At 41.8% G+C, this 13,637-nt stretch overlaps 1 protein-coding gene across 2 annotated transcripts in view; it reads right to left on the reverse strand.

Moving 5' to 3' along the window:
* The window catches only part of schip1 (schwannomin interacting protein 1), a 43,195-nt gene that overhangs the window by 14,645 nt on the left and 14,913 nt on the right, over nucleotides 1–13,637 (reverse strand). The window contains exon 1 of one of the 2 annotated variants that reach the window (XM_062418905.1): nucleotides 10,854–11,156. The exons of the other annotated variant lie outside the window; for it this stretch is intronic. Within the exon in view, the coding sequence (XP_062274889.1) occupies nucleotides 10,854–10,883 (30 nt within the window). The 5' untranslated portion in view covers nucleotides 10,884–11,156. Of the gene's footprint in view, nucleotides 1–10,853; nucleotides 11,157–13,637 lie in introns of those variants that run through there. 2 annotated transcript variants of the gene reach the window in all.

A 13,637-nucleotide genomic window follows, 5' to 3' on the forward strand; every position in this document is an offset into this window, starting at 1 on the left:
TAATCTTTTTGTTTTTTTAAAGCTCAAGTATCAATCTGAAAACATACTTCTCTCATTGGAAATAATGCAACAGATGTCTGAGTCCCTTTAATGCAGGAAGTAATCTGTATCCCTTTTGCTTGCCTTCCATATGTGATTTTTCTATTTCAGTTTTGGATAAATAAGGTGCCAACCTTGCATGTCACATGCCATAATCAGAAGCTCTCTGCTCTTTTGGCTGGGTCACCTATTCAAGCTGTCATGAATAAGTCGTAATCGTAACCTTTCCCCATTCATTTCCCATTAGCGCTCTGGTGGGAGATTTGCAGAAATCTTATAAAATCCTCGGACGGCAAATTGTCTGAGTGCCTGTTTCCACATGATGATGACATGGAAAATTGCTGGATCCATTACATTAACATTTTAATGTGCATGTGGGAAAGGGAAAAGAGAGACAGATTGAGTGGGAGTGAGTGACAGTCCTAACCACCTCCTTCATTTCCTAGCTTTGAACACTACAGCCATCACTGTCCAAATTAGATTGGGAGGAATACAATTAGGCTAATTTGTGTTTGTCCACAAATTCTACTAGCAATTTCCTCTGCTGAAAAAACGCTTATTGATAAAGACATTTTCTCCTCCACTCTGCACTCTAACTATTCATCTGCAGGCTCAGAGGGTGATTTAGCCCTGGCAATGGATGGCATGGTGCTTGTTTTGAGCCCAAAAAAATCTTGAATATCTATATTAGAGAGGGAAGATGAATTTAATTATCTGTACTAACAAAGAGCATCCTCCCTCACCCACCCCCAGATTGCTGGCACTTGTGGCCAGAAATTGTTTAGTGGTTAACATTTGAAAAGTGTATGAATGTGATTGTGTCTCTGCATGCCAATGGGTTTCTGTCATTTCCTTTTCTCTGATTTCCGTCTCCTTTTTTTTTATCCTTCCCTCTGTATCTAAATTTTAAAAATATGCAAATGTGGAAGAGGACCTCTAAAATGTATCACCCCTTCACTTATTAATATTTGTTCCCCTTTCTTCTCTTTCCTTTCATTCCTCACTAAGTGCTCTCCTTTTTTCTGCACAATGGAGGCTTTTCACCGGCAGAGACCTCACTCCCTGGTTGGAGACAAGAACCCGCTGTTCACGCACACTCGCACGCGCACACACACACACACACACACACACACACACACACACACAACACACACACACACACACACACACACACACACACACACACACACACACACACACACACACACACACACACACACACACACACTAGGTCTCGTGAGCACAGGCTGTGAGTCTGTTTAAGTATAGCAACAGTGAAACGCATAACATTACAGAGCCCCCAAATAACTGTGAATGTGACTGTAAATGTGGAAAACAGTTCAGAGAGCTTTAAAAAAAAAAACAACCCATATCAACTGTGCTAAGACACCAGCACTCACTAGTTGTCACTCTCTCCTTTCTTGCCTCTCTACATCACACCCCTTGTGGTATTGCTGTAATTTACAAAAATATGGAATCTGGAGTCTTTTTTGGAAATCCACCTGGATCTTTTCATTATGAAAAGAAAAAAAAAAAAACTGACTCACTGTAAAACTGTCATACAGTGTGTTGTATATCTTCTTCAGATGTGAGGCAAGATTTCATAGGTATACTGCCCTTGACCTCGACACACAAAATCACGGGCAGTTATTTAGACTTACAAGGCAGTGTTACCTTTTACTCACTTCAAAGACCTTCTGCTCTATTTCTGTATCACCCAGGGTATTTCTGACATTTTCACTAGAAAGTTCAAAATGTTTCCTTTCTAGTAAGTCCTTATTTACGCATATAGCCACCATGGTTCACGAGCTACAGACATTATAATTTGAGCACGTCAGTTTAGTTTTTGCTCCAAAATAGTGAGTGGAGTCAAAGAGGTTAAAGTATGATTTTACTAAGTTTGCGTCTGTGTGTGTCACTGTGTTTTTACTATCTGTGGGCGGTGTTGAGAATCCAAACAGAGGACAGCTTCACTCTGATTTGTTTTCAAGGCCTGACAGTGAGCTGCTGCTGAGCTCACAGCTTTACAAACAGATACAAGGTCAGTGTCTTCTCTGCGTGTGTTTTGACTGTGCGGTATAGTCTCTCGGTTCACACAGATGTTCTTGCTGGTTTAGATTACTCTAAAACTGCATCGACTTATAGAGTGAAGACTGAGTATTTTCTTGTTAAGTATACACACTGAAACTACAGCCTCTAAATGTATTTGTGCCTATGTAAGACCCCTCTTCTTTCCGCTTGCTATCTGAGACCTGTCTATCTAGGCAGTGCAACATTCTATGCCAGATAGGGGACCTGACCTCTGACCCCTAATATAGTTCAGCCGCAGGTCAGTCAAAGGCTGCTCCTGTCACTCAGACTGGAGGAGAACAACTCAGCAAGTGGTAAAAAGCTGTATATATGTGTGTGTGGTAGTAGAAGAGGTGGGGGAGGGCGAAGGAAAAAATAAGAGGGAGAATGACAAAGGGAGGGAGGGGATATGGGGAGCATGAAGTGCGCTTGGACAGGACAATGGGTCTCCAAGTGACATTTGAGCATTCTCTCAGCGAGAGGGCCAGACTATGGATTTGTGGGAAAAGATTGAGTAGAGGAATCTGCTTTTATACCCGCCAAAGAATGAAGCAGATTTAAGGATAAAAGCCAAGTTACTCACAGTATTATGTCATAGCACTGCCACAAATATCTAAGCGCTCTAATGCCCAAACTTCAAGCATTACGTCAGCCTCAGTGTTTGGGTTGTACAGTAACACACCAACCTGAAGTGCTACATCAAAGTAAACACATTAACATCCACCTCTAGTGATTACACAGATTTGTCAGTTGTCAGTCCTCAGCATGCAGCATTTTAAAATAATGAAGGCTATACTTAAAGGATTCTTTGTAGAAATAGCCTGATAGCTCATTCCTATGTGCCAAATAACTCAATTGTTGTCCAAAATCTATTAAAAACACATAAGTGAGCCACACTGTTGCACTACCACATAATTTTGAGTCAATCCCACATACAACATCCATCCTGGCCCATTGATTCCTTCAGTAGGAATCAATGGGCCACAAACAACGTATGTAGAGTATAGGTCTTTGTTGACAAAAAGTCTAGATTACAACCAGATTTCCCCTTTTCAAAAGCTGACTTAACACCAACATGTCCTTTACCTCTTTGTAGTCGTCACTAAGGTAGAGGCCGGACGCTTGCCTGATGACATCATCCACTCCACCACATCCATCCATGTTATCCAGCGCCTCCCTCATCCCTCCCTCCCCCTCTATCTGTCTTCCTGTCTTTTTGTCTCTACTCACAAGTCAGTAGGTTAGTCCAGACCTGACTCCTGAGATTGGGTCCAGTCAGCACGCATCATACTCCTGGTCAACTCACCCATGCCGTAATCTGACATATCCAAAAAATCTACTCCTCCACTGGTGGCTTCTCCCTGTCTCTCTCTTACATGTTGTGACACTCATTCACTTCCCTGCACTCTCCTTTGGGTTTCCTCTGCTGGTCTGCCTCTCCCAAAGGACTGTGAAAACACAGTGGTCAGAGGTAAGGCCCCTTTAGACCCTGCCTACCTTCCACCCTCTGGTCAGGGTGGCCTCTCACAGCTAGAGAGAGCCACAGAGAGAGGGAGAAGGAGAAACTCACTCTGGAGGTTTTTTTTTTCTGTTTTCACGCCCTGACGTGAGGGCAGCAGCTGCTCACAACCAGTATGGAAAGAGACACTTCAGTGATGAGATAGTCACAGTGTAATGTATGTGTGTGTGTGTGTGTGTGTGTGTGTGTGTGTGTGTGTGTGTGTGTGTGTGTGTGTGTGTGTGTGTGTTGTTTAGATGTCTACTGGTGTGTCTGGAGCCTCCTGTTGTATCTCCAGTCTATATTTATTTCAACCTCTGTCACACTCAGGACTTTTTTCTGAGTTTTTCCTTTTTAAGCTTCCTAACCCTCTTATCTAGAATAGCTTACAATTGTGTGAAAGAATGTAGATTAATCTTCATATCTTAAGTGAAATGAATGTGAAAAATATGCGTGTTTATGTCACAGAGTAGGTCTTGTGCTCCCCCTCTGCTAAGGTAAAAATAGTGCCCTGTCTGGACTCCAAAGCCAGCAGCCCCACAGCCCCGGCCAACTAAATAAACCCTGACAGAGCACAATGGACCATTAGTCTGGCACGGATACACACACACACATACACACACGCAGTCACCACTAACTCACTCAGGCCTCATGTACGCAGAGATTGCTTGAGCCTTGTATCAGTGAATTACATTTTCAATCTGAGCTCTCCATGGTGTGTAATGATCTCATCTTTGCGAGACGTTATCAACCCGTGACTCATATATTTGTCATAGCCGCCCAGACAGAAAATTATATCCACACATGGCTGCAGGATCACATTGCCTAGGAACATGACTTCACACAAACACAAACCATCAACTGGTTACACAGAAAAATGGAAGGCGTGACAGGGAATTATTATTTTAAGTTTATACGGATATGAGCCCATAATTCATAATCAGTAATTTCAGTGTGAAATGAACAAATAAAAATGCACTTCAGTGTGGATTGCGACTACTGATTATATTTCTTGATTGATTAATCTGTTGATTCTTTTTAGTTATTTGCTTAATTGTCTATGTAAAGTATGAGTTTCCCAGAGTCCAAGGTGACATATTCAAATTGTTTTTTGTCTAGCAAACAGTTGAAGATATATCAATTTAGAATAATATGAAACATAGAAAAGTATCCAATCATTATATTTGAGAAATAAAAGGAGTCTAAAAAGAAGTAAAAGAAATCATTCAGGTCTACATTATGTACATGTGTACAACTACAATAGCAGCAGTAGGGTAGGGAATCAAACCTCACAATGAAGTATCCAAAACTGGTCATTGAAAGCTGGCATTAAGAAAATTGAAAGAATTTTTGTTGTTGTTCTTAGTTTTTATCAGATATTTTCAGATTTGAATCATAATTTTGCTAGATTTGGACTATATTTTATCCTTTTTCATTAAGATAAAATTAGATGCTATTGTAATGCATTTGAGAAGGCCTACTTTTGCAAAAACCTCATTTAACAGTGTTGGCAATTTTCAAAAAAAAATACCCAGCTCTAATGCTGTAATAAGAAATGTCTAATAATCTTCCTGGACACTTTTTTATTTATATGCCACACACTGGGATTTTGTCCTATTGATTACGAATGACCTACAATCAGTAATGATATCGGCATTGCAGATGGTGTAGGTCATCCTCCTTTTGAGGAAACATGTTATCAATACACACATGCACAAAGCTTGCTACCAGGTTGAAAAAGACTGAATGTCTCATATGTGACAAGTTACCATAGATAGACAAACACAGTGCTCTAAAACAATAGTGCTCTTTTAAGCTTTTAAGAAATACGCAAAATCTTATACCTGACTGTAAGTGGAGAAGGAACTGTTTCTGCATTCAGCATCAAAACCTCCACCTGTGGACTGATTCAGAGGATGAATCATACTGAACAGTCAGAGATCTAAGGGGAAGATGGGGATATCAGATAAGAAATAAAATAGCCAGCCAAGGACAAACGCATATAAGAGAGACGAGAGGGAAGAGAACGCTAAGTGAAAAATAATGAACATGAGTCACATTCATCTGTTCCTCTGCTGATAGAAAGAGAAGACAGAAAAATAATCAGACAGCTGGGGAATAACACACACACACACACACACACACACACACACACACACACACACACACACACACACACACACACACACACACACACACACACACACACACACACACACACACACACACACACACACACAGGGGTTAAATGAAAAAATAGGAAGTGGGTTTGATTCTGTGTTGATCCCTAAGGATTATGGGTAGAGTGCAGTGAATTGTTTGGCTGTCTCCTGAATCCACCACCCATGCTGGACTGCTGCTGCTGGGGACAATATAGACAACACACACACACACACACACACACACACACACACACACACACACACACACACACACACACACACACACACACACACACACACACACACACACACACACACACAAGCCAATACAAGTGGTGTTAGTTGTGTGCGAGAGTGGCCTGTTTGGGGCTGAAGGGTGGGGCCCGCTGGTTCTCTTCTCTGCTTCATTACTGAGGCTGACTTCATGGTGAAGGTGAAGTCACCACTGATTCAAATGGGACAGGAGGTTGATAGGGAAGCAGTATCTTAGCTACCTGGACATAATTAGCAGGCAAAACACACACACACACACGCACGCACGCACGCGCACACACACACACACACACACACACACACACACACACACACACACACACACACACACACACACACACACACACACACACACACACACATTTTCAAATGTGTACACAAATATCACCTCAATCACAGTTCAAGGGCAAAGACTGAGACTGTCAGCTGAGACAAACACTCTCTCTCTCTCTCTTTCTCCTCTGATGTAGATGATGGCTTGACTGTCAAGTCAGCTGAGAGAGCAAGAGAGGGAGAGATAGACGGATACAGACAGACACAGAATGGTGTATTGTTCCAAATGAACAGAGGGTGACTGTGGGAGAGTGGGTTCCTGGCACCTCCTGTAAGCCTGGCATCCAAGGCCAATGGCACTGTGTGTGTGCGTGTGGTGTGTGTATATGTGTGAGCGTGCATATGCTTGATACGAATGCACCTACACTGGCGATACCCTCGCTCTTCCTGTCAGTCCCGCTCCATGCTTGTTTATGAGTTTCTCTATCTGTAAACCCATGTGTGATGTTTCTGCATATCATTGTGTGATATTATAACAGCATATCACATTTCCTGACACGTTTGAAAGGAACGCTAGAGACTCAGATCCGATCTTATTTTGGAACAAGGAGGAAAAGAAAGGGGGCTGCTGCCATAGCAACGTGGTGAGAATTTCTCCATGGCAATGTTCTGTGTTCCAAACAAATTGGGCTGCAAAAGGAGCACGGGGCGGCCCATCGGGAAGTCCCCTACACACACTGTGTCACAGAGGCCAGTGTTTAAGGGAGGTTTAGTTTTAGCAAATTATACACTATGTGTAACACTTTTATAACAAATTGTTTTTGTCTTGATAAATCTGGGTCAGCACTAGAGGGAAGAGTTCTTTTCCAATGTGACACTGGTTAATAATGCTCTGTTATCAATTGTACATCATGATAAGCACTCACATTTACTTCAATAACATTAAATGTTACAATAACTATTTTTAAGGACTTATCGAAAGGCATTGTCAGTCTATAGGTTGGTCAGTCTACCGGTTTCTTCCAGACTGAAATATCTCAGCAACTATTATGATGGATTGCAGTGAAATTCTGCAGACATTTATGGTCCAGAGAAAATGAGTCCTAAAGAAATTTGTGATACCCTCAAAACATGTCAAAGTTTTTACTTATCCTCTGAAATATCTCAACATTTACTGGATGGATGGACAAAAGTGCCAAACATCAGCATCACATTATCAATGTGAACATGTTAGCATGCTGATGTTAGCATTTAGCTCAGAGTACCACTGTACCAAAATACAGCTTCACAGAGTTGCTTGCATCACTGTAGACACGTAGTCTTGTGTAAATATACAGTGCATGACATTACTTTTCTTGTGTTGGCCCACTTCTGATGAATTTACAACACTCTTTGTTATGGTTATTTCCAGTTTAATTATATGTTTTACAGACCATTTATTGAAATGTGAATAATTCCATAAATTTGGTTTACTGTCAACCCTTATGTTCAATTCTGTCTTTCTAGCATGATCAATCAGTGTGCTGCTAGTCCTCATTTATAATTCATCAGACCATACCTCATACACAGTTACAGTGTCACTGCACTTGCATGCATGGATAAAATAGCCTAAATACACATACTCTGTCTATCTCACACACAGACATGCTCATATACACATACTGTATGTGACAGGACTCAGCATTCAATCAGGGGTCCTGAGGCCTTGGCAAACTGACAGTATTCCTCCGGCTCGAGATGACACACTGTGGCCAAGCTGATAAATCTCACCATCACCCTTCAACCCGCTTGTGCTGCTGCTGACAGCAAAACAGCTCCACCAGATTTATGGATTTACACGAGAATCTGAAAACAGGATGACATATTGAGACCTCAGTCTCCGGTAAATAAAATGAACAAAAGCATGGTTTCAACTCACTTATGCACTTACTGAAATTAAGTGCTGCATTGAGATGAAGGAGATGACTGCAGACAGTAGATTGCTTGATGATTGATTGTTCTTGTGATCTAATGATGAACATTTTATTTTGTCCTTCTTGGTTTCATGGTTTATTTGTAAAATTGATCCATGATGCATCTACCCCTCTTGACAGGTCTTCAATCGATGGATGGTTTTTAGTTGACTATGGGTCAAATGGTCACTTTGTTAGTTTTCCCAGCATCAGCCTAAGACTTAATTGGCTAATTGTTTATGACATTAAGTGGGAAGGAGCTTCATTTAAACATTACAGGGTGAACAAACAGAAGGACACATGCTTTCCATTAAATTCCATTCCTTTTCATCTTTTTCTCTTCTCTTAGTCATCAGTGGCCAAAGACAGAAACACAAAGACCACACCTTAATTAAAACTGAGGAAAAAACAACATTGATAACCAAAAGAAAGACTGCCCCGAAACATAGACTGTCCCAGGAGACAAACAGAGACACAGGGACAACACCCTGCCTTCAGCACTCCTTGTTCACTTTATTCCCCCATTAAACCCTTCTCTCATTCCCTCTCATTAATCCTTTCTCCTCCTCTAGTCCTCTGTTCTTTCCCCCATCACCCTTTGCTTCTTTCCATCCTTCGATGTATGTGTGCGTGTGAGGGGCGCTGTCTCACTGCTTGTTGCCAGGTTACCAGTCTAATTGAGAGGCCTCCAGAGAGTTGCTGTTATCAGAGCCTGAACCCTCTGTCCCGTTACCGCTTTCGTTCTTTCTCTTATTCACTTCATCTCTTTTCTGATTCACTCTTTGCAATATGACAACTTCCTTCCCTTTCTCCAACTGTTAATAAACTTTTTACAACAGCCCCCCTCAATTTTCATTTCCTAGATTAAACTGGAGTCAATTATTTTTCCCATTTTCCCTATCATGCATAATCGCCGTTGGCTCAGAAAACCGTATGCCATTCTCAATGCTCTCTTTCTATCAATTTTTTGCTTCTCTTTGCTCAAGCTGTATTGTCAATACCTCTCCTGCGACTGTTTCATCTCTGCCTCTCATCCTCTATCTCTACACTAGCCCTTCGGCATCACTTTTCTCTGGTTATCTTCACCTCTTTCCGTCCATCCTGCCATCTTTCCGTTGCTCCATCTAGCTTTTATCTATACGAAACATGGCAGGAAATCCTTATCCTGTTATACAACCACTCCCTCACTCACCCACACAAGTGAAAATCCAACCTCCTGACATACAAATATGTAGAACATGTACCAAGATAAATACAAATGATTTGTTAAAAAAATGTGAGTTGTTTTCCAGCCACAAAAATCCCAAACTGGAAGCCCAGGGGCAGTTTATTAAATCCTAAGCCTAATCTTGAGCTTTAAGAGGATGTGCATGGAGCTGACAAGAGATCAGCTTTTATAACGGTTGATAATGACAGGGAGGTGAATGCTTACAATTGTTAGTAACCAGCTTGAAGCCCTTCAGCTACACTAAGACAAATCCCATGCAGGAAACAGCAAGACAGATCACTCACACTCAGTTCAATTAAACCCTAAAGGAAAGTCACACAGTTGGAGGACAGTATTTGGATTTCCAAGTTTCATGTTGCATGTTGATAGCACACCCACAAGGCCAATCCACCCATCTCTTTAGGACCCTCATGTATCTTTCTCATCACTCCCTCTGCAGCTTTTCACTCCTTGTTTCTACACTTGCTTCTTACCATCAAAGACGCTCCCTCTTTCCCCCCTCAACGCCTCCCCTGGCATATTCTGCTCATCTCTTTTGCCTTTCATCTACCTCTCTGCTCGTTCCCACTCTCCATCTCTACTGCATTGCAGACTCTTCCCTCACAGAGCTGGTTGTAGAAAATCAGATGTACAGCTGTGATGTGCTTGCTTTCCTTTAATCACGACTACTTCATTCCTCCCAATTCCTCGTTAGATAAAGTGGGACACTGCTGTCACATGTGCAGGAAGCACACACACACACACACACACACACACACACACATACACATATAGATACACATACACACTCATAAACATGAATACAAAAACAAGCACAACCCCTCCAAGCAACCATTCACATTTAAATCCTATTTTTCACCATACTGTCTGAAATTAATAATTAACACATCCTCAATATGAAACCACAGCACAGAACACATTTACACTCACATACACACACACACACAGAGTTCAGTAATGACACCAAAAACTTGCACACCTCATCCACTCCTTTGACATGGATTGATGAAGCTGGATGAGGAGGGGGTGGAGGGGAGGTAGGACATTATTCCCTTGAGTCAAGTGCTCTCTTAGCAACCGGCCAGCCATCAGATTCACAACACAATCACGTAACACAAAAGACAGAGCAACGCTCCTACACAGGTCTGAGTCTCCGCAATGACACACAAGTCCAAAGCTTTGCAGCAATGGCCTAGTTTCAACATGGCATTTAAGGATTTATGATAAACTGACTGAAGAGACAACATATGATAGCGCCTTAATCAGCGAAGCTTACACCAACATCAAAATCAACATCAGCTTGCGTCAAAATTTAAAACATTGGCAATTAACTTAAGTCATCTAAATCTGAGAACTACCTGGTAAGAACAGTTTTCCTGGTGGACCATCCTTCACAGCATCCTAGAGCGGAGCTGGCTGAGCTGGGAGAACTGGAATTGGACTGGGAGAAGATTCCCAGCCCTGCAGTGGTACTCCAGTGGAAAGTAGGAGAGAGGAAAGGAAGGATCCCGCCCTGCGATTGATCCAACTAAAAAAAAATCACCAGTTCTCCCGCTTGCCTCTCCTTGCTAGTCAGTTGAGTCTTCACTACTGCTTTCTATCTCTGTTTTCTGCTTGTTTTTTGATCTGTCTGTTTGTCAAGAGAGAAGGGCAGGGTCTGATCGCTGCTTCTCCAAAGCTGAGAGAGGGAGGGGAGCGAGAGACTGGAGGAGGGTTGTGAGAACGAGAGAGAGAGAGAGAGAGAGAGAGAGAGAGAGAGAGAGAGAGAGAGAGAGAGAGAGAGAGAGAGAGAGAGAGAGAGAGAGAGCGAGAGAGAGAGAGAGAGTGAGAGAGAGAGGGAGGGGAGCAGTGAAAAGCAGAGCGCATTCCTGATCGCCTCTCTCTGTCTGGTTTGGACTGAAAAGGGGGAGGAGCTGGTGGACTGAGTGTATGCAGAGTTGGCCAGTGTGGAGAGGGGATGGTGGAAAAAGGAGGGAGGCAGGGAGGGAGAGAGAGAGGAGGGAGGCGTGGGTCAGGGTTGGGATGTCATTCTGCTCTTTCATATGGAGTCAAGCCAGATGAGGACATAGAGACAGGGGAGAAGAGCAAGGGCAGAGGAGTGACTTTTATTCTCTAACCTTAATCATAATCCTATCTGCACTGCATGAAGGGTCAACAAAACAAATGGCGCAATACCATAAAACTCATTAACCTACAACAGGGCTGGGTATCAAATGTCAAATGTGTCGGTAGTATCAAGTATCAAAGGGCTGGTACTGAAAATCTAGTAATGTTTCATTCTTTGATCAGAAAGTTCCTGATTGAAACTTAAATTTTGCCAGTTTTGGACAATTTTTATTTAAATAAAGATGTCTCACTAATATGCTTCTCTCACTGTGTAAAAGTATACACAGTATTTGGTCATTATATGGTATGTACAGCCTCCCTTGATTCTTTGTCTGTCTCTTTGTCAGATTATAATCCCATAGTGGCAGATGGCCGGTCTGTAATCCACACACAGGCCAACCTACTCACATAATCCTTTCTCCCTTCTCCATCTCTTCACACATACCTCCATCCTGGCACCTACCCATTAATGTTATAAATCAGTTTCTTTGTTGTCTGGTTTTGATCTCACAGAGACTCTATCCATCTTGAGATGTCAGCATTTGGTTGGCAGTTGTAATTATTAGTATCTATAAATTCATTTTAAATCAGTACATTAATACTTTAGTTTATACATTGTCAGAAACATTTTGAAAGGGTCCCTTTTCTGTTTAAACAACAGTCCGAACCAAATGATGAAATCAGAGAAAAGCAGCACACTATCACATTTGAGAAATTAGAAACACTGAATGTTTGGAATAAAAAAAATTCTTAAAAAATAATCATAATCGCTTACCCAAAGATGTTTAAAGTTTGTATCATTTAACTCATTGTTTAATCGACTAACAATTTCATGGATATATTTTTTTAGTTACAACTCAAGTGCTTTAAGAATTCTGTATCTCTGTTTTTCTCCGCTATCAGCACTCCAATTAAAGCAGTGGAACAGCTTTGCACAAGAATGTGACTGATGCCGTTAAACTGCACATCTGTTTCAGTTTTCATGTTTGTCTTTTTTTTGGAAAGGTACATACGGCTCCTGTTATCTCATCCCTCCTCTCAGGCCAGATCTCTCTATCCGATATTGATGTCTGCTGGATGACGCTGCTTTTCCCGATAACACCACTCTTGAGTTTAATGACATGGAAGTGGATCGATGAGCTCCCTGCTCTGATCTCTCTGCTCAAACCCTGCACATCACTGGCTTTGCTTTGACCTGCCGCATGGTGCCCAGCTGGAACTCAGTGGAACGGTGCCAATCCTGCCACACTAACCTCGAATATAATTATCTGTGCATGATGCTGACTTGTGATAAAGTTGTTTTTCTCACTGCTTACCGAGAAATGTGATAAATCTTCTAGGAGTGGCTGTGGTTCAAGTGGTAAAGTGGTAGGGAGATTGTCTTTTTTCAATGCCATGCCCATGCTTTGCTAGATTGGTTAATTTAGGTATTCTAACACATGAGCAAAGGCAAGCCAAGGCATTGAAGGCAAGTTTATTTGCATAGCATATTTCAACAGCAAGGTGATTCAAAGTGTTTTACATGTTCTAGCAATTACAACCTAATAAACCGACTCAGTAAATCAAGGCTGTGTGTTTGCTTCATCATCTTCTTACTGTTCTCTAATGATAAAAAAGAGTAATCACGCCTTTATTTACATTTAGCGGACACTTTTATCCAAAGCAACTTACAAGGGAGAATTCATACACCGTTGGCACAACAACGGGAGCAATTTTGGGGTTAAGTGTCTTGCCCAAGGACACATCGACATGTGGACTAGAGGAGCCGGGAATCAAACCACCAATCATCCAATTGGAGGACGACCGCTCTACCTCCTGAGCCACAGCCACTTTATTAATTTATGTATAAGGGCCAACATACACTATAGAATGAGTGTGAAAAATTGAATAGCATCTAGCAGTGACTTCAGACTTTTGCCTGTAGATGCATTTTTCTCGAGCATACCAGAATATTAACTGGGACTTAATGAGTGAAAAAAATCAAAATGAAAGCCATACCCTTGAGTAGTGAGTCAATCATTGTGTGTACCAGTCTT

This window comes from Scomber scombrus, chromosome 5 (assembly GCF_963691925.1).
Source record: "Scomber scombrus chromosome 5, fScoSco1.1, whole genome shotgun sequence".
Classification (NCBI taxonomy): domain Eukaryota; kingdom Metazoa; phylum Chordata; class Actinopteri; order Scombriformes; family Scombridae; genus Scomber; species Scomber scombrus.